The sequence below is a fragment of the Ustilago hordei genome (genome assembly GCF_900519145.1).
Source record: "Ustilago hordei strain Uho2 genome assembly, contig: UHO2_contig_10, whole genome shotgun sequence".
Lineage (NCBI taxonomy): Eukaryota > Fungi > Basidiomycota > Ustilaginomycetes > Ustilaginales > Ustilaginaceae > Ustilago > Ustilago hordei.
Genome location: NW_024545254.1, coordinates 250,243 through 270,890, shown reverse-complemented (window position 1 = coordinate 270,890; position 20,648 = coordinate 250,243). Strand labels below are relative to the sequence as shown.

The 20,648-nt window shown below is 52.2% G+C and overlaps 7 protein-coding genes across 7 annotated transcripts; 3 read left to right on the top strand and 4 right to left on the bottom strand.

Annotated features, from left to right (window-relative positions):
* Positions 1-15: 15 nt before the first annotated feature.
* UHO2_04681 (uncharacterized protein) lies at positions 16-3,372 on the top strand (the record flags this gene model as incomplete). Its single annotated transcript, XM_041554497.1, has 1 exon — positions 16-3,372. One exon carries the CDS (start codon positions 16-18, stop codon positions 3,370-3,372), a length of 3,357 nt encoding a protein of 1,118 aa, XP_041410431.1.
* Positions 3,373-3,720: 348 nt separating this feature from the next.
* UHO2_04680 (putative Ras-GTPase) lies at positions 3,721-4,630 on the bottom strand (the record flags this gene model as incomplete). The annotated part of the gene is made up of 4 exons (XM_041554496.1): positions 3,721-3,732; positions 3,778-4,156; positions 4,254-4,469; positions 4,554-4,630. 4 exons carry the CDS (start codon positions 4,628-4,630, stop codon positions 3,721-3,723), a joined length of 684 nt encoding a protein of 227 aa, XP_041410430.1.
* A 773-nt stretch (positions 4,631-5,403) lies between these two features.
* On the top strand, positions 5,404-7,044 carry UHO2_04679 (uncharacterized protein; the record flags this gene model as incomplete). Its single annotated transcript, XM_041554495.1, has 1 exon — positions 5,404-7,044. One exon carries the CDS (start codon positions 5,404-5,406, stop codon positions 7,042-7,044), a length of 1,641 nt encoding a protein of 546 aa, XP_041410429.1.
* An 877-nt stretch (positions 7,045-7,921) lies between these two features.
* Positions 7,922-9,025, bottom strand: UHO2_04678 (uncharacterized protein; the record flags this gene model as incomplete). The annotated part of the gene is made up of 2 exons (XM_041554494.1): positions 7,922-8,857; positions 8,972-9,025. 2 exons carry the CDS (start codon positions 9,023-9,025, stop codon positions 7,922-7,924), a joined length of 990 nt encoding a protein of 329 aa, XP_041410428.1.
* A 675-nt stretch (positions 9,026-9,700) lies between these two features.
* UHO2_04677 (uncharacterized protein) lies at positions 9,701-10,030 on the bottom strand (the record flags this gene model as incomplete). Its single annotated transcript, XM_041554493.1, has 1 exon — positions 9,701-10,030. The coding sequence occupies one exon, from the start codon at positions 10,028-10,030 to the stop codon at positions 9,701-9,703; it is 330 nt and encodes a 109-aa protein (XP_041410427.1).
* A 3,722-nt stretch (positions 10,031-13,752) lies between these two features.
* UHO2_04676 (uncharacterized protein) lies at positions 13,753-15,939 on the bottom strand (the record flags this gene model as incomplete). The annotated part of the gene is made up of 1 exon (XM_041554492.1): positions 13,753-15,939. The coding sequence occupies one exon, from the start codon at positions 15,937-15,939 to the stop codon at positions 13,753-13,755; it is 2,187 nt and encodes a 728-aa protein (XP_041410426.1).
* A 2,640-nt stretch (positions 15,940-18,579) lies between these two features.
* On the top strand, positions 18,580-20,235 carry UHO2_04675 (putative NMD3 - nonsense-mediated mRNA decay protein; the record flags this gene model as incomplete). Its single annotated transcript, XM_041554491.1, has 1 exon — positions 18,580-20,235. The coding sequence occupies one exon, from the start codon at positions 18,580-18,582 to the stop codon at positions 20,233-20,235; it is 1,656 nt and encodes a 551-aa protein (XP_041410425.1).
* Between the last annotated feature and the right edge of the window lie 413 nt (positions 20,236-20,648).

Below are 20,648 nucleotides of genomic sequence, written 5' to 3'. Positions count from 1 at the left end.
ACCACAACTAGCAGAATGAGGCTGCCCATCACTCCCTACCGAGCTCTCCTTCTGGACCGCTCCACTCCTCATCTATCTCGCTCGATCTCCACCTCCCAACCCCAATTCGAAACATGGAACCAATCCCAATCGTCCTCTCCTCGCCCCTCCAACCCTAAAAGAAGACAACACAACGAGAACCGCCGACAAGTCAAAATATCCAACACTCTCCTCATCGCTTCCCGTTTGGGTGAAAAAGCTCCTACCATCTCCAAGGAGACCTCAGATAGGTACTCAGGCTGGAAGCCCACACCCGGTCCGAGTAGCAGAAGGAATGTTGGTCGACCGCAACTCTCTCGTCCCGCTTCAAAGTCGCTAAGCAAAGCAAAGGAGAATGAATCGATAGATGTTTTGTTAGGGCCTCATTCGGCGGCTGTGCTTACCACACCCCTTCTCCGATCCGAAGACGGTCCCGAGGACGGGATTAGTAGTCGGGACTTTATCGCACCCCGCAGACAGCTCAGACCTGGTGACTTTGTAGAGGTGGTAAGGAGTAACATTTCCATCGGAGTCGTCCTTCCTCCTCCAGAAGACGCAGCTGACACAACAGTAAAAGGGGCCAGCTTTAAAAACCTCTACGTACTAGTAACCTCCGGTCAAATCGTACTGTACAAGGAGCAAGATGTTATGATTCAAATCCCCTCTTTCATCTCTCCTCCCCTTACACAGCTTGCTGCTGCAACTTCAAAACGCTTTGTCGTATCCACCAACTCCGTCGACATTCCTTCAAACTCGGGCGGCACCCACGATACGCACTCCAGCAATACAGGCGGGGAAGTAGATCCACTAGAAGACACAGCAACAGAGGAAGAACCGATTGATATGCCCCGCTTCGAAGCTCGCGCGAGCATCTGTAACAAATTGAGAGTATTGGAGAGACAGAAGGAAAAGGAACTGCGAAAGTTGTTGCCAGCATTTCAGTCTCTGTTTTTGGTTCCACAGGGGAGTGAAAGGGAGGTCGGGGAGAGAATGGATTTGAGGACTGGGACTATTACGACTTTCGAAACTGCCCGCTTACTTGCCCAACATTCGAGGGAGGATGGAGAGATGACAGCGAGTACGATTTATGCTGCTCATTCGCTATTGATGTCCCACCCAACTCACTTTCTTGTTGATGCATTGTCGCATCGTACGAGTCAGCTGTTCAGTTGTAGGAGTAAGGAGGAGAGAGCGAATCATGCCTTAATCTCTTCTTGGATCTCGTCCAGCCCCGATTCAGAGGGTCAGAAGTATATCGATTCTTTCTGCGCCAAAGCTAGCAAGATCCGCAAGTACAACGAAACGCACCCACACAACCTCACTGGTGAACCACGAATCATCGATCCACCCAGCGCCGAATTGGATATCACCTGGACCAGCGAGGATAGGCAGATTATCGAGTTCCTAAAAGCAAGTCTTGGGTTCAGACGAGAACTGCAAGAGGACACGCACGGATCCATCGCTATGTCCATTATCAAGCGTGCTGGGGGACATTTTAGACTTTTACCCCATCCGAACATTCCTGAGTTGATGCCTGTTCAAAAGGCATCCGAGGTTTTACTTGCGGAGGAGGGATGTGGGTTGGGGAAAAAGGTGTTCGAGTTAATCGGAACAGATTTGCACGCGGGAGCGGATCTCCAGCATGGGCTTACTATGCGATTCTTAACGGAGATCGGAGCTTTGCCTCCTTGGCAGAACCCGATTCAGCTTGATGCATCATTCAGGAGTGTCACTGCGGATAATCCCCAGCCGGAGTCTTCTGAGAGGGAGGGTGTTGCGAAGAAGTATACCTTAAGCTTGGATGAAGAGGTCGAGGGGATTAGGCATGATTTTGGGAAAGACCATTCGGTATACGTAATCGATGATGAATTGGCGTTTGAACTCGACGATGGCCTCTCTGTTACCCCTGTGGAGGGTGGAGATAAGGCTTGGGTTCATGTGCATATTGCAGATCCCACAGCGCTTCTAAAGCCGAAAGATGAGTTGGGTAGGAGAGCGGAGAGAAGGTTTCAAACGTTATACTTTCCCGAGGCTAGATGGGCTATGTTGCCCGACTCTTTCGTCTCCGCTGGGGTTGGTCTAAGGGAGGGTAAGGGAGACGGGGAGGGGCAGAGAGTAATGACGTTTTCAGCATTGGTTGATTTGCATTCGGGTTTGGTGGAAGATACCAAACTTCAACCGGGGCTAGTTCATGATATTCAGACTATCTCTTATTCCCGCGTTTCCACTCTGCTCTCTGATCAGAGTGGTGGAAAAGAAGAGGGGAAGAGGGAAGTAGAATTGAGATTGCTGTTGCGAGCAGCAACTCTGCTTAGCGAGAACAGAAGCAAATTTACCGCATTCGTTGCATTCGATCGACGCCCATCTATGTTGGTTTCCCCCCTTCCGCTACCCGCAATCCCATCTTCGGCTTCGGAATTGCAAAAGCCGTACTTCTTCGCTGGATTTCCGAGCATCACCACCTCGCTCGATCCAAGCTCTTCCCCTACTGCTGGCGCTGGAACTCCACCTATTGCGCAATTTTTAGTGTCAGAACTGATGGTGCTAGCTGGTCGAGTGGCTGCTTCTTATGGAGCGAAGCATAATATTGCGCTTGCGTATCGACACCAGCCTCTTCCCGAATCAGAGGAGGAAATGGAGCAGATTTTGGGAATGCGAACAAACCTTTCTGGCTGTGGGTTGATAGGGAGGGATGGAATCGTAGGTCACGGCTTAATCCCGTACGAAGATATTCTGCTGAAAGGATTAATAGTGAGTGGGAGTGGATATTCTTCTTCGCCTGCTGAACATTTTTCACTCGGAATCACCGGTCACACTTCCGCACCCAATGGAACCGTTCGGGGAGTAAAAGACGCTTTAACTGGAGGAGGCTACACTCGCGCAACCTCGCCTCTGCGACGCTACCCCGACATGCTAGGCCACTGGCAAATCAAACATCATCTCATCCATTCCCGCTCCCGTTTCTCCTCCGCCGACATCTCCCATATCCTCCCTCAGTTGGAGAGGCAGGAAATAACAGCAAAACAATTGATGCGTTCTGCTGATCGATTCTGGCTCCATTGCCTCCTCCAGCGATCCCTCTTAGACCCCGCCTTCACGCAGGGTGAAGAAGGGAGGGAAAGGGAGTGGTTAAAAGGACCATTTACAGCAAAAGTAACGCTATCCGAAGTCAGGATTAATGCTGCGACCTTGTTAGGGAAGGTAAGGGTTCAGGTGGATAAACTTCTCATTCCCGCTGATTTGGAGTGGGGGGCAAAGGAGGAGCCGCCTAAGGTGGGGGATGTGTTTAGGGTCAAGCCCGTGGCAGTGATTATCGCTGGGATTCGGAGTGGGTTAGTTTTGAAGCGAGTCTAACCGCCATCGCATGTTCAGAGGTGGGATCTGAGTTGAGAGACAAATAAACACCACTTTCATAACTTCTCATTGGCCAGGCGTTGGCCTTGAGAAGACTGTATTGCGTGCGATGAGCTGGCTTGTCTATGAAAAGTGAGTGCAATTGCATGAGCAAAGAGGTGAGAAGGAAAGCGAAGAACAGAGCGAGCGTGGAACGTAGACAACAAGGATCGGGTCTCTGGCTCTGTGTGTGTGTGTGTGTGTCGGTGTGGGTGGGTGGGTGTGGGTATACTGGATGGGAGGGAGCGGGAGATAATGCGGCTGTTGACGAAGCGAAGATGTTTCGGAACAAGAGGAGGACGATATCATCTAGACATCAAGCTGTTACATCAAATGCAAACCACAAAGTCAGCACAACATGCTTACTTTCTGATCCGAACCACGCTTCTGCTGACTTACATAAATCAACAACGGCTCTCCGCCGCCCTTAATCTCGGGAATGGTGCATTTCAAATCAAACGCCTTGGCCAACAACACCTTGAAAATCTTCTGCACGTTGATCGCATGACTTGTCGAGCAAAAGATTAGCGGGGCTTTCATCGCTTTACTAAACCGTGTAGCTTGTTTTGTGATCTCGTCCTGTTCTTCTCTCGGTAGAGTAGCGTAATGGTCGTATTTGGTCCCGACTAGGAAGGGGATAGCTGTTTTGTTGAATCCTCGGGCTTGCCGGTACCATTCTTTGATGGAGTTGAGAGTGGATTTGCGGGTTAGGTCGAACATGAATAGGATTGCGACCGCGTCGTTACTGCAGAAGGGAAAAAGGTTGGTAAGCAAGGAGAAGGGTAGGGGAGTGGCAAGTGGGGATGAGGTTGGGAAGGAAGGAAGGAGAGTGGGGAACGTACCAAACGAGAGGAAGCATATTGACGAATTCGCGTTGGCCTCCTAGATCCCAGATGGAGAAAGTGATTTCTGTGTTACGGATCGAGATGGTCTTCTCCATAAAGTTGACACCGAGGGTTTGGATGTAGTCTTCGTTGAAACTGCCTTCGACGTAGCGGACCATAAGAGAAGTTTTGCCGATTTGAGAGTCGCCTACCATTCCGACTTTTAGGATGACACTGCGAAGGCAAGCAGAGGGAGATGTGAGTAGAGTGAGATCGATGAATGTGAATAGGTAAAAGTGAGCGGGTTGGGAAGCTTACCTTGACTTTTCAGAACTCCCGCCGCCGCCAGAAGCATCGTGGCTGCTGGACGGTGATGCGGCGGAAGAAGCGGACATCCTGATTCGAGTATGGTGTGAGCAAGGCTGCGTACTTAGCGGGTCCAACTTTCAGCCTTGTTAGAAAGAAGGGAGCGATGAGGCTCTCGACAGGTCCAGCTTCGATCGGCGATGTTGCCTCCACCGGCAGGTACGATTCGTGGTGTAAAGTGGTGGGTGCAGCTGATCGGGTCGCGAGATGGTGTTGTGCGTACTTCAGTCCTATGGCGATGGATAGGATGGTGAGAGATGGTCAGAAAGGCGATCGTCGAGCATGTGCTGAGTTAGCTAGAAAGCGTGAATGGGATCAGCACAGGCCGTTTCCAAGCTGCAGTATGAACTGTGGAATGCGGACTGAGGGTGGGCCTTAAGTGTTACCCTGCCTCTCGAGACCAACACCGTTTTTTGTCTTTTCTGTTCGCGTCAATTGTCACGGGCAAAGTACCGAGCCCTTCACGTGCGAGAATAATCAGAGGCGCTCCCGAGCTGGTGTTGTATCGCCGATCCAGCCGGAACGCAGCAGATGGCCCGATGGGCTCTCGTCTTCTCTTCCCAGTTGAGACTGCAACTCTCTTCCATCTCAAGCTTCAGAACATAACTCAATCACACCACCAACCGCGGATTCGCATAGAAAAGAAGCTCTACACTGCTGCAACTCGAGCTTACCCCTACATCTGCAGGCCCCACCTCGATAACCTCAAAGTTCATTTCATCACACTCTGTCCGACAGTCACACGGCTGCTCTTGCCAAACATCCGCCGTTCATCTCATCTCTTCCCCTGAAATCTCACAAGATGGCACCAGACTACGACGCACTCTCCGACGGCTCTGATCTGACCGGCCAGGATTCCGCATCCTTCCATCATTCCGACCAAGAAGACGAAGAAGCTATGCCCTCTGCTCCTCACACACCTTCCAAGAAGCGTCGTCGCTTAGTCCGCGCTGTGCAGGATGAGGATGATGAAGAGGACGATGATGAGGTAGCTGATCAACTTGACGAGGATGACGAGGATGATGACGATGTGGTGGTGGACGAAGATGCTGATGAGTTGGAAGAGGATGATGACGACTATGATGCCCCATCATCTTCTCGCAAGGCTGGTGGAAGCGCGGCTGGTCGTAGAACAACAACACGGGCAGCTGCTACGCCGAAGAGATCTGCTAGAGCCTCAACTCGTACCGCCGCTGCTTCTGCTGCTGCTGCTGCTGCTGCTGCTACACCTCCGACGACGAGTGCGAAAAAGTCGTTACGAGTCAAGCTCACGCGAACGCCCAACTCTGCGGCTACTGCCGCCGCTAAAGAAGGATCCTCTTCGCCCGCCCCCGCTGCAGCTGGAAGAGGTCGACCCTCACGGGCAGCAGCGGCCGGCGCACCGACTCCACCTGGACGCAAACCCAAAGACGCAACCAAAGTCAAATGGAAGCCTCGTGCAAAAGGCAAACATTCCGACTCCGAGGACGACGAAATCGAGGCCCTTCGTACTGCTTCAGAAGACGATCATGTCGACCCATACAACCTCGACCCATCTCGTGCTGACACAGTCGATCCTGACGCTGCCTCCGACTCAGCCGGCTCTGACTCTGAACCGGACGAAGCGACGGCAGCCGAGATGCAAGCTATCATCGGCAAGACAGCCCGTCAGTTAGCTCGCGAAGGTGGAGTGGAATCTGAACATATGGAATTACCCATGTTCGATCCTAACCGCAAAAAGAAGTTGACCGAGAATGAGATCGCATTGCGAAGATCAGAGACGGCGAGAAAGAGGAAGAATCAGGTGGAGAAGAAGTTGGAAGATGACAAGGTCGAAACGATCAATCGGTTGCTAAAGAAACAGGTGGGGAGGAGTAGGAACAAGCTTCCGCGTGCAGGAAGCGCTGAGGACTCGGATGAGGAAGCTGAACAAGCCAAGAAGAGGGGAAGGGAAGAGTTGTCGAGGAAGGCGCTGAAAGAGATGCCTGCTCCGTTTTATAGGTCTATTGATAGAGCGGATGGGACTAAAGTCTTGGCTGTTCCTACTGGGCCGCCGTTGGTGGAAGAGGTTTGGGGAAGTAACTATGTGAAAGTGAACCAAGCGCTGATTCAGGAATTGGATACGCCAGTAAAGACAGAAGGTTTGAGCGAGAAGGCAAAGTTTTTGGAGGAGAGAGCGAGGAAGCGTTTGAAACAACAGGGACAAGTGTGGAAGGAGGAGCACGACTTGGAGCAGCTTTGGGGTCAAGAAGGGCTATACGAGTACAAGTTGCGAACCGCTTTGGGTCAGTCAAGAAAGGATTGGATCGGGTCAAGACGGCCACCGACCCCAGAGAAGGAGCAAGAAGCTGAAGCTGAAGAGCAGGAAGAAGACGCGGAAGAAGAAAAGGATGCCAATGATGCAGCAGATGATGCTGAGGAGAACAAGCAAGAGGAAGGCGGCGATGATGCCGAGGCAGAGTAGACTGCAGCAACTTGGCCTGTCTTTGTGTCGCACTGAATGTCACTTTCATCGCATCTGGCCTCTTCCAAGGCCACAAAGTGAAGCCCAACCTGCTGAGAATTGAGTCCGAGAACCCTGATTGGTCAATCGCTTCTAGAGGAGACGGCATCGGCCACATTGTTGAATCCAAGAGATGCCTCGATGATCAAGCCGACGACCGACCGGTGCCACAGACAAAGTCGCTCTTTTGCAAGATTGTAGGAATACGATCATCAGATTCATTATTTTGTGCTTATGCCTGTTGCGACGATACTACTACAAGAGCCGTTGACGAATGGACCTTCTTCACCCTATGTGAGAATCGTGAGCGCGAAAGGGATTGAGGCCGACTGGATGAGGTGGAAAACTAGAGAGATGCGAGATGCAGAACAATGTGTGGTAAGACAGAGGCTGAGATGGTGTTACATTAAATAGATAAAGGGGCTACATTGGATGCAGACGATGATCGCAATGACCATGTTTGGGTTGGATTGAACTTGATGGCCTAGTGCTTGGAAGGCCGAGCGGGTAGTGTGACTAGAACAGCCGCAGAGCCAGAGCCTGTCCCCCGCTAGGGAACACACGATCAAGTGGGAAGAGGGTCAACGGCTGAGGAAGCAGACATCGGAGAGGTCAAGAGAAAACGGAGCCGGTCTCGACAGGAGCCAGTAGATATGGGGTTTTCTTGCGTAGCCAATTGCGATACCAGAAACGGAGAAGGACCGAGCTAAAATAGAAATCGCCGAGAATCACGGAACACCAGGCGGAATGCAGGCAAGTGCATAAGGAGCCGCTGCGTGCAGCAACAACAACGACAATGGATTGCTTGTTAGAATCCGTTGCCACACGTAGCCGCTCCTTATGCACTTGCCGCAACCGCCTTTGGCACCTTGGGCGCCTTGGACTTCTTTCCCTTCTTCTCTGGCTCCTTGCGGGGAGGGAGAGCTTCTTCCCAGACCTTCTCGTTGAGGCCCTTGACGTCGCGGATGTGCGAGCGATTGGCATCCTGGCAAGCGCGCATGGTGGCCTCGTAAGCGTCGGCACCCATGATCTTGCGAAGCTCGATCTCGTTCTTTTTCATCCAGAACACGGGAGGGAGGGTGCGAACCATCTTCTCGCTTGCGGCGAACACAGCGCGGTGTCGCATAGCGGGAGCTTCTGGATCGTCACGAAGATCCGACTGCTTGGTGTTGGGCTGCATAACATCCTTGCGGTTGTACTGGAGCTTAGCCATACCTGGCGACAAGCACTGAACAAGGTAGAAGATGTTCTCGAGGGGTTCTAGGGTGTCAAGGATGACGTTGGGGTCTCGGTCACTGTTGTCACCGTCACCATCCACGCGCACCTTCCAGATGTACTCGTTGTCAAGCTTGTATGAGGGCGCGTTCTCCTTTCGACGACGAAGGGTCTTGCGCTGCTTGCCATCCTCGTTCTCCTTGTTCTCCTTGTTCTCCTTGTTCTCCTTGTTCTCCTTGTTCTCCTCCTCTTCGGCCGAACGGCTGGAACGGTGGAAGTCGATGAACTTTTTGGGCATCCTGATGTACATGAAGCCGTCCTCGGCGAAGGCACCGTGAGGAGCATTGCGGCGGAGAACATACATCTCCGTGCGGGCCGAATCGGTGCTGGCCCAGCCGCTGGTCTCGAGCTTCTGACGCTGCTCGAGGATGAAGGGCCTTGCCTTCTCCCAGGACTCTCGAGTCCAGGGCTTGGAGACGTGGTCAAGACGGACCATCTTCTTGGCCTCGTCCAAGACCTCATCAGAACTGTCGAAGATGACACCGCAGTCCTTGGGTCCCTGTTGAGATATAAAGGAGAGAAGAGGGCGAGCAAAAAGAAGAAAGAAAAGTCAGTAATTGCTAGGACAGAAGTTGTGCGATCACGACAGGAGGTAATAATGAGGAATACGTACTGCAGCGGACATGTCGACGGCCTGCTCCTGGTTCTTGTTGTTCTTCTTGCCCATTTTGGATGTGGGAGATATTGGGTTGAAGGGGGTAGGGAAGGGGTTAGCCTGGGCTAAGACGCTTGAGTTGGTGGTTGAACGTAGCCGAGAGTGGCTACAAAGAGGCTTGCTTTGGATTGAGGAGCAGCAACCAACGACTAGATGCTAGTTCGTTCGAATCTGGTCCGGAGCAGATAAGGATCAGGCGGCCGTGATAATGCTATACAACGGCAGCAGGAGAGAAAAGATTGCGCTGGTGAGGATGTCTTGAATTGACAATGGCAATGAGCAAACGCTGCGTCAGTGATTAGTGTTAAGAGCTGGCTAGTAGAGAGTTGTTGTTGACTCGAGAGTGTGTTGTAACCTGTGATGTTCTGTTGAGAGGAGAGGAGAGAAGAGAAGAGAAAAAGAGGAATGATAAAGGGAGCTGGACTTTATAGGCCATGCTCGGACGATGAGACCTTCCTCACTTCGACTCAACTCATTGCAAGACTGGCAGGGTGCCTCGCATTGTTGCGTCGCGCCTCGCCTCGTCTTGCTTCTTTGTGCTGTTCTGCGCTCGATTGTATTGCTTGGCTTGACAAGGGCGGGATGACAGCGGGGGAATAGTGTCGGAACAGCCGAAGAACAGGCATAGAAAGGCGATTGCTTCAAGGTAGTATAGAGAGACAGGTCAAGTGCCTGAAAGGGCACAAGTCAAGGCGGCGGGGCAGTCTCACATGGTCTTTCATTCAAATGAAGAGCACTTTCGCACAGGTTCTGGAGAAGCGACGCCGGTGAGACGGGCAGAGCCTGTTTGGCTGTGCATTGACGTTGCAGCAGAAGCAGAGTCAAGATGTGGGGTAGCCAGACGCTGTAAACCCACAGCGTCAGAACAGACCCCGAAAATGGCTCAGGATAGCGCAGAGAGGTTGCAAGGCGAAAAGACAGTGTGTTCTCAGCAAGCCATGGTCTGGACCGCAGAATGAGGCGCGAGAACAGAAGACAGCAGACGAGAAAGACAGTAGCGGGCAGAGTAGCAGCCATGTCTGTTTGTTCAGATGGCCCAGCACTTGAGCAGTCGAGGCGAGGAGGCGCAGGGAACGCAGCTGTGGGACCATCAACGCTACTCAGCAGGGCAAAGTGACCTGTGCTCAACCAGCAGATAGCGCAGCTTGTCTTAAGCTTCGACGGCTCCTTGCCCCGGCGGAGAGCGCGACTCTGGTCTACACACCTCTACCTTTCTGGATCCTGGGTGTTCTGTGAGGCAGTGATGTTGCCGTTGTTCTGCAGCTTCTATGAAGGGGCCAGCATCATGCTTCTCTTTCGCTTCTTGTGTGAGGACCATGCCGGCTGTTTCCGTTCAACTTGGTTGGTTGGCAAAAGCCCGTGCCGCCTCGTTAACAACAAGCAAAGTCTCTCTGCACAGCTGTTAGGCCAGCACCCAAGCGCTCTGCACGGTGCGTCTTAAACTCAACTATTGTTCATTCGCAGCAACAATATGCTTTAAAGCAGGAACTGGAAGCGAGGCTTTACACCGTGCCAAGGGCTTATCTGGCGTGAGTGAAAGCAAGGTCCGTAGGTGATTACGCCTTTTTATGTCGAAAAGCAAAAGAGGCAAGGTCAGGTGGACTTGATGAGAGAGAAAATGCCGACCAAGGAGCCGAAGTAGGCAAGCAAAATCAGCGCGGCATAGAGTGGACTCTGCAGAAGGCCGACGGGAGAGGCTTGAGATGCAAAACCAAAGAAAGCACGGGCCAATGGCCAGATTCACTTTGGTTGACGTTGCCCAGTTGCGCGCTCCCCACACGACCTTGGCCCATGACACTTTACGCTATGCACCTTTCTCTCAGCTCGCATCCGAGCTCGAGCTCGATCGAGTATAAGAGTCGCTTTCGGCCGCATACACTTTGCTCCCTTCCTCTGTTCCGACGTTATCTAGTTGCAACATGCTTGCAATGAGGTCTTGAAATTCATGTGCAGTCTAATCTTACACCTGAGCACAGCAGAAGAAGTGCTGGAGCACGCGCGATGAGCCTTTCCGACGGCAGTCGGTCAGAGTCGCTGGAGCGACCGGATTGAGGTGAGTTGCAACGGCGGAGATGGTTGCCCGCTCCGGCTCAGTTCGACTCATTGTTGTGTGCCATCTCTCGAAAGCTTGGAGGTGGGGAGAGAGGGAGAGTGTCACTCACCAACCTCACGCACATCTAGCCGAGCTAACTGCACTGCACGTACCCTAGATAAGGCGGGCTGACGCTGTAAGACGTGACTGGCATGGCCTCTCAAAGCTGCTGCCAAGGCACTTGGCCTGCTGGACTTGCCGCCTCCACACGCAAAAACAAAAACAAAAAACAAAAAACAAAAAACAAAAAAAAAAAAAAAAAAAAAAAAAAAAAAAAAACAACCCACAAAAGTGTGGGGTAAGTATGCAGGGTTCCGCACAGAAGCAGCAGCAACGCGGCATTTTCTTGTGTTTTTATTTTATTTATATTTTCAATTCCTTTTTCTGGTGTCAACGGCTGTGTGACGTGTTCACAGCGCAGGCGGCCTTGTGACCAATCGATCCCATGACCTCCCTTCCCTCTCCAAGAGTCGGCACTCGACTCAAGGCAGCAGCAGAGGTCAGGGTGTCACTTTTTGATTTTCCATGCGAGATTACACTTGTGCTTTTCGAGCTCCGCCTGTCTCTCTCTCTCTCTCTTTCTCTCTCTCTCTTTTCGTTATCTTTGTCTGCGCTTGGGTCTCTAGCCGAAGCTCTCTCCCCACAATCGTCACAGCATCGCAATCTCAGAGCCAGGTTGCAACTCACGCCTTCGGGTGGCTAATTTGCCCCATTTGGCCAAGATAGCGCGAGCAACTCAGACTGCAACATGACTTTTTCGGCTGCTTCGCCATGACTTTTCTGGCTCGAACAGGTCTTGTGACCTTTTCTTTGCTTTTCATCGTCAGCTCATGCACCTCAACGCTGAAATGATGGCCCCTGCACCGGCACCTGCATACGATGCCGTTTCCCTCGACACCATCTGGCTTTCATTCGGCTGCTCGGATCCGCAGGATGTTGAACCCCTTCCTCTTGGCTGCCGGAGGAATGGAAATAGTTGACCATAGTAGCATCGTACTTGCACAAGAAAGCGAAGACGGGCGCAGAGGAGGATGGAGCGGGTCGTTGGGCATTCAGAATGAGCTTAGCTGTGTGAGTGGGTGCATGGGCCACTTTGGTACCGTTGCAATGAGTCGGTCTCGACCTGGGGACACGGGCCATCCAACAAGCCTAAGGTTTCAATGGCGGAGCGCTGAGCTTAGGCGACTCTCACGACTGTGTCCATTCTCAGCCAAACAGGCAGCCAGCCAGTCTCCAACTCGGGCAAGTGATGCTGCTCTCCGCCTGCTAAACTAGCTTCCGTCAATCCTGCGCAATACACCGAGCTGCAGAGATCTTTCCTTCCCTTTCCTCTCCCTTCTCTCTCGCTTTCGCATTCGCGCTAAATCTAGTACTGCAAGATGGAGGAAAGCGAGATGTGAGCTGCGCAAACAAGAGACCAAGCCTTCGGCTGCTGTGCCCGGCATCGAACACACGATCCGCTTGGCTTGTTACGACAGAGCAACAACAATGGGCGTTGATGCTTCAAGGGTTCACCCAGCACCACTTTGAGCTATCGAAAAAGCTGGGTGAGCTATCGACACCTCCTTCTCGCCTTGCAACGAGCAAAGCTAGGAGCCATGGATGCCCCGCATTTACAAGTGATTCTGTGTGTGTCTGTCTGTGTGTGTGTGTGTTTGTTGTTGTGTGCCTTTAGCCTCAGCTGACCTCCACAGTCGCTGCTCCAGCTGAACCACTTTGTTTTGGGGGAAGGGCCTGTTGAATGCGCGCCGCACACCTTTTAGACGCTTGATTAGTTGCTACCGTCGAATGAGGAGGTATCAAGTCAGCAGCCTGCCCAGCCTTCCCTTGTTCCAGGTGCGATACTGGAGCTTCGCTATCTGGTAACGATCGACCTCCCGTCCTGCCCCTCGTCTCTCATTCAGGACATGACACAAGGCACACAGTACGAGACAGTGAGAAAGAAGAAACCTCGATTAGAAAGAATACAATTGTGAGTGTGCGTGGAGCCAGGCAGGGAAGCTTAGCTTCATTTGAATCTGAGCCTCCATCTCGTGTCATGAAAACAGTCCGTCTGTTGCCTGTGGAATAATATAGCACCCACTTGAACGGAATGGCTATCGTCAAATCGACTCTCTCCTGGCGTCCTGTCCATCTGGACCATCCCTGGTGCCAATCTACGTTCGTAATACAACCGCAGTCTACGTCCAGTCTCCCGGTCACACGGGCATTCATAGGAGAAGCCTGAGACCGTGGGCATGCGTCATTGACCTGCATCCAGTCTGTCCTTCTTGCAAGCGTCAGCGTTTGCTAGCCTGTCCTGCTGCCTTTTGGCCTATTGATCCAAGCCGCTACTGCGCACAGGTGCATGTAGCACAACATCGCGACTCACCCAACTTCACCTGGCTACACTCCAGACCATGGCGCTCCACCCAACTTGCTGATACCCAGATCCTCCGCATGTATCCTCGATCAAGTCCCTGAAGGTATGGTATGCTGTCTCGGCTGCGCAACATAAACAGATGCTAGATTTCTCGAAAACAGTCCGTGGCAATCTATGCACAGAACTGCAAGACCCCTTCCTCGTGCTCGACGCCAGACCTGCTCGTCTTCCAATTGTGGCTTGGCATTCGGATCCCTGATCGACACCAAGCTCCTCCTTCTCGGATCAGGTCGGAATGACACTGCTTGCCCGAGAATCGCCGAAGAGCTCCTCACCTCTTGCTTCCTGTCTGTCCTTCTTCTTCTTGATCTGTGCGTACTCGCGCGAGATGTTGGTCGATGTTGTCCAGCCTTCTTCGGGGAAAAGCTCGGCCATCTGCTTGTAGCAAGCCTTTCGAGCATTGATCTCGCTGTATTGCTCTGCCGAGTTCTCGAGCTTGTACTTTTCGTTGCGGATTTCGCTCATGGCGTTCTCGATGGTAATGAGCACGAAGACTTCCTCGCGCATCTCTTCCGACCATCTCCAGCGTTTTGTCGGTTCAATGTTCTCGTCTTCACCTTCTTCCTGGCCCTCAGCATCCGTTGGCTCGTCACCGTTGGAGTCATTGGCAGCGGGCCGACTGGGTTCAGCAGCTTGCCCCTCCTTCGGTGCCTCGCCGCGCTCCATCCACTTCTTGTGCGCAGCTTCAAAGTCGGCGAGCTGTTGTGGGTAGCTGTCGCGGATCATCTTGCCCAGTTTGTCGAGATGCTCTTGCTTGAGATCCTCAAAATACTTGATGTGGTGAGGGAAGAACTCGCGCTTGACCAGCTTCATCATCGTGAAGCGATTGTACGGAAAGATCGTAGGCAGGTGGTTGAAGAAGTTCTCGTCGTACTCGCCAAGCGCCACCGCGATTCGGGCTGTCTCAACCAGAGGCGGCTTGAGGTTGGGTGGGAACTTGGTCTTGACAGCGAAGCTTTCTGCTTCGACCTTCTTCTTGAGATCGTCAAAAGCAGCTTGCAAGCGTGGGTCGACAGGTAAGGTCGGATACCGGGCTTTCTTGGCAAGTTTGGAAGGATTGCTGTCAACATCTTCGACCGGGATGGGCGCATCGCGCGACCCGTCGTACTTCTGCGTGTTGGTCAGCGCCGATCCTGCACCGACAGAGGGGCTGCCAGGATCGCCATTGTTGAGCAACGAACCGAGCTGCATCGAAGAAGGTGAAGCCGTGGCTGGCAGTGGCGGCAACTCGGTGTTCTGCTGTGCCTTCTTGGCCACAAGCTTGTTGAGAGAGCCGGCGAAACCAACTTTGGAGTCACGAATGCTGAGCGGCTTAGGTCTATCTTTCGCCGGCATGGGCTGACCCTTGCCCAAAGCTTTTGCCTTTTCGAGCTCGACGTCACCCTGAGTAACGTAGAAGCCATCTGCCTTCGGTTTGGCAAAGTGGGTAGGCTCGTCAATGTTGAGCTCGGAATCGTCGACAAAGGGGTCGCGCACATCGTACTGGCCAATATCGTACTTGTCATCGGCAGCAGGACGCCTGCGCTTCTTAGTCGCAACTCCTGCGCCCAAAGGTGCACCTGAGCCTTCGCCGGAAGGGTACTTGGCCAGCAACTTGGCGAGACTTCCGAAGCCTTCAAGATCCGGAGGAATCTCGGGGCCACCTGGCGGTGCAGCAGGCTCTGGCTCGGCAGCTTCCAGCATCTGTTCCTCATACCATGTAGCCCAAGGATGCTTCTCATCCTTAAGCTTGTTGAGAACGAGTTCGGGGACATTGATCAAGTAGCCATCCTTCCTGGCTGCGAGGATGGAAAGTCGCACGGTGGGTCGTTTGGGAGGTGGAGGAGCTGTGACAGCTTCCGGCGGTGTCGGACTGCGACGACGCGAACGCTTCTTGGGAGCTGCAGCCTTATCGCCTGACTTGGCTCCATCCTTGGACGAAGAGCCTTCTCCCTTGTCCTCGCCTTCAGAGGCACTTCCTGCGTCGGTGGTGGCCTTATCTTCGTCATCGTCATCTTCTTCGTCATCGTCGTCATCAGCTTCTTCATCGTCATCTACAGCATCCACCGCCACATCCTCAGCCACATCGGCCATGGCAACATCTTGTTGCACCTGCTCTTCGGCATCGTGGAATGTCTGCTCAGGTTCTGTTGCTACGGGACGTTGCGGAGAGGAAAGATGGGAGCGTCGACGATCGCCAAGATCGCTGGTACTGCCGTTGACATTATCTTGTGCTGGCGGTGGTTGCAGATTGGAGCCAGAGATATCAGCGCTGGGACGTTTGCGAGGCGATGTTCGTGGAGAGTTGGCGTACGGCGAAAAGCCGGGTCCGGAGGGACCTAAGAGATTGGCAAGGGAGACACGTGAAGCAGCGGAAGAACGAGGGATGTCTTGGACTTCGGCTCCATCGTGTTGCGAGGATCTGCTATTCATCTTTTGTGTTGTGGGTAGTATGAGTTCGGGAAGAGGGGATGATCTATTGTCGCTACCACTGTCGAGAAGATCGATAACATCCGGTTGAATCGATGGCATACGAGCGAATGCAGATTCGTCGGAAGTAGACAAGCAAAGGCAAAGAGGCTGAGTAGACTTTACTTTTCGGAGTTGTCACGCCAAGTGCTTGAGAGAGACAAGGAGATGAGGTTCGCTTCAAGCGGTCTTATCGATAGTTGCTGTCGTTGATGAGTTGAGAGCCACAGAGAGAGCGTAAACAGGGGTACCAGAGGATTGATATATATATAAAACGTCAAAGTGATCGTGGAAAGGCTGGTGCAGTCAGGTCGAAGGTGATGGTTGCAAAGGAAGGTGGGTCGTAAGGAGCTTAGGTGGTCGAAGGAAAGTAACTGAGATAAGTCTTGACTGAGCCTCAAGGTCTTGTTGACTGTGTTGAGTCTGTTGTCAGCTCTGACTGAGCCTAGTCGGAAACGCCGTCAATCGAACTGAAAGCTGCTCGACTTGGAGCGTATAAGGTTATGGTTGGTGGGAAGGTTCAGAAACTTCCATCCAATAACGGAAGCAAGGCGTAAGGCTGAGACGCGTATCTTGTCACTTTGGAAACAGCCAAATATTCGCATGGATTCGGGTGAGAGCTCATAGACGAGGGAATGAGGGCGCGACGTGCTTCTGCGCAACTGCCTTCAGCTCACAGTCTTGTTGCACTCCCAGCATGTGCCTTGCATCCGAGCCGTTTGCAATCACACGCACACACGCCTTCAGCCAGCAGGTAACGCGCATCCTTCTTCCCACTGAAATTCGGATTCTTTTTCTTCCTTTTTGGTGCCACCATTTTGCCGACTTTTTCACAATCGGGCTTGCCGAACAGAAACGTGCTCAGCTTCCCACGCTTTGTGAGGTGAGCACTTTACTCTGACTGTTCCTGGCAAACGCTATGGCAAACTCCGTTTGGGAAGCTAAGCATGCTCTGCTCTGCTCTGCTCTGACGGCGGTACTGCGAGTGTATCACAGACAAGGACGTTTCAGACCGCCTAACAGCTGCGAGCCAGCAAGGACCAGTGCATCTGTCGCTTGTCCAGTCTTGTTTGACAAGTGGCATGCCCTTGGAGCTCGACTGAGTCGCAAGAGAGGGCTCGGACGGACGGACGTTCAGGTAGGCTGCATTGCAAATGACAATCCGCGAAGAAAAGATTGGTTGCAAGCTACAGTGCGCAGTAGTGACATGTATTCGTGTGTTTGAATTACAGATAGAATTGAGATGCTGCATCGTGACTTTGGATGGACCGATTCGGCTCATTCATGCCAACTATGCCTGAGGGATCCGCTGGCAGTTGATGTGCGTCTTTGCTGGATCGTGGGGCAGAGTGCAGAAGAAATCGAGGCTTTGCATTGTCGAGAACAGCGATTTGGCTGCGAAGAGCAAGGGCGAGAAATAGAGAGACGCTGCTAAGCTGGAAGCTTCACTTCAACGATTTTTTTTTTTTGATTTTTTTTCGAGCTGAGACATACCTTCGAGAGCAATCTCTGTGCAGTTCATTCTGCCATCAGGGAGCTTAGCGCAGAGCTGAGATCGACCCGATCCTCGCTCGCTGCAGTGGTCAATCAAAGGCGATGACCGAGGAAGGTTCCAGTATCAGGAAGGCAGTATCAGGGAGGCAGTGTCAGTGAGGCTGTGTCTCGGCATGGAAATCCTGGCCCGACGATGATCGGAAGGGCCGACACTGCGAATACATACCCGTCCAATGTGAAGATAGCAGCGCCAGTCTGCTGAACGAATTGCCTTGTTTGCTCGTGTGCCGGCGAGTTCATTCGATCTGTGAGATTTGAAGATGCTCCAGACCTGTAGAAGTGCGGCAAGTGTACAGATGGTGTCATTTGGTGTCATTTGGTGTCATTTAGTGTCAGTTGATGTCAGTTGAGGCTTGCTCTCGGTGCTACAGGATGTAGATCGGAAGGCGCTCGCCTCGGCCTGAACAATTGAGCTTCACCTACATTATGACTTGATCTGCGTGCGATGCGTGCTCGAAGATGTCTTAGTCCCGTAGTCGTTGATCGTCCTAAATCGGCTGGATGGATGTGAGTCGTGGTGGTGTGACGATGAGACGGTGCAGGCTCATAGGGTCCTTGACGTTATGCTTTCAGCCGAAGACGCCATTTCTCCTCCACACAAACGTAGAAGCGTTGCGTCAAGGAAAGCAGACGAAAATCTCGGCACTCGGTCAATTTATTAATATTATTATTATTCTGAGGGTGTCTTCTTGAAAGGTCTAACAACTGCTAGGCTTATTTCGGGTCCGAGCTGGAGACTCTTCTAATGCCCGGCAAAGTGCACCCCTTCGTGGAGGAAAGAAAGGCAGGAAATTTTTGAAATTCAGCAAGCGGTCTTGATTTCTTCTCAGCAGCTGAGCCACGGAAGCACGCTCACTCGACATCCAAAGTTTCTCCACCACCAAAAAAAAAAAAAAAAAAAAAAAAAAAAAAAAAAAAAAAAAAAAAAAAAAAGTACTTGCTGCGCCTTACCCACATTCGCCACAGTGAACAGCAACTTCAGCTACCTTGCCCCCATCTTCTCTGGACACCACCATCTATCAACCCATAACCCCCGTACACATCACCACCATGGAGTATCATCCACCAGCAGCGCAGCACATGGTGCTCTGCGCCGATTGCGGTACCCCTATCGCACCCAACAATGCTAATCTTTGTCTCTCGTGTTTGAGAAACTCGGTCGACATCACCGAGTCCGTCCCCAAACAAGCCACTGTCAACTTCTGCCGAAACTGCGAACGATACCTCAACCCTCCTAACTCATGGGTTCCTGCTCGTCTCGAGTCAAGAGAGCTCCTTGCTATCTGTTTGAAGAAGCTGAAAGGTCTCAACAAAGTGCGTCTCATTGACGCAGGTTTCATCTGGACAGAACCACACAGCAAGCGTCTCCGAGTCAAGCTTACGGTGCAGAAGGAGGTCTTCACCTCGACAATCTTGCAGCAGATCTTCGAAGTCGAGTTCGTCGTTCAATACGGTCAGTGCCCTGACTGCACACGTCTTGCAGCCAAGAACACATGGCGTGCCATGGTCCAAGTCCGACAGAAGGTGCAACACAAGCGAACTTTTCTCTACCTCGAACAGCTCATCCTTAAGCACAATGCGCATCAGAATACCGTATCCATCAACGAGAAGAAGGATGGTCTCGACTTTTTCTATTCGCAACGATCACATGCTATCAAGATGGTCGAGTTCTTGAACTCGGTCGTTCCTATCAGGACGACAAAGTCAGAGCAGGTCATTTCGATGGACGTCCACACCTCGACAACCAACTACAAGTTCACATACAGTGTTGAGATTGCTCCTATCTGCAAAGATGATTTGGTCTGCTTGCCACCCAAGATGGCCAAGCAGCTCGGAAACATTGGTCAGCTCGTCCTCTGTCACAAGGTCTCCAACTCGTTGAAATTCCTCGATCCTATCAGCCTCCAGATTGCCGATGTACCCGCAGAAAAGTACTGGAGAGACCCACAACCAGCGTTGGCGACCATTCCGGAGATGGTCGAATTCCTCATCCTCGACATTGAACCCACCGGTCGATACGCCACCAATAGTCACGGTGTTGAGAACAGGCGACTCGAAGAAGCCGACGCCCAGGTATCGCCTTTGAACGCCACCTCATTCGGTGAAGCCGATGCAGTCTACCACACACGCACCCATCTCGGCGCTATTCTCCAACCAGGCGACACAGTCATGGGCTACCACCTCCGAGTAGCCAACTTCAACTCGGCCACCTGGGAAACCATCCCTGCTGACCGCATGCCAGACGTTGTCCTCGTCAAAAAGTCATACCCCGAACGCAAGAAGCGTTCCAAGAACCGCACGTGGAAGCTCAAGTCCATCGCCAAGGAAGCCGAAGATCCGTCCGCAGAAGGTGCTGTGGGTCGTGGTGCAGTCGGTCGTCGTGGTGGCCTGGATTCGCAACGTGTCGAGCGAGACTACGAGCTGTTCTTGCGCGAGCTTGAAGAGGATGAAGAGATGCGAGCCAATGTCAACTTGTACAGGGACACCAAGAAGGAAGAGGAGAAGAGACTGCGCAAAGAACGTGCCGCACAGATCAAGGCTGAGCGCGAAGCAGCCTTGGCTAACGGCGATATGGATGAAGAGGGACAGGATTTCGATGATGGTATGACCACCGATGGTGAGAGTGAGTGGGGCGATGATGATGCACCTCGTGTCCGTTTGGATGAGTTGCTGGATGATTTGGAGGATATGACTATCGAGGATTAAGCATACTCTCCGACAGCCGCTTCTGGACTCCCTCATCTGCATCTCTTCAGTATTCTTCTCTCATTGTCACTTGCATATACCGTAGTCTCGACTCTATTCAGCATTGCAATCCGAGTTTTTCACTCTCCACGCTCCCTTACGACATTGTGTGCAGCTTGTGTTTGATTGAAATGCATTATCAAGTGTGGCATGATGAACCGTTACAAATGAGTGCAGCCATAGACACAGTCAACGTTGATGTGTTGGTGTCGAGAAAGGGCGCTCGAGGCCCATAAAAGGCGACATTTTGACAGGAGATGCTTGATTCGGACACTAGAACAAGAATCTAACCAAGGCTCATTAGACAGCCTAGTCTGACTTGGTAGGATCTTTAGATGAAGCAAGAGGTGCACGCCGATTTGATTTTGGGGTAT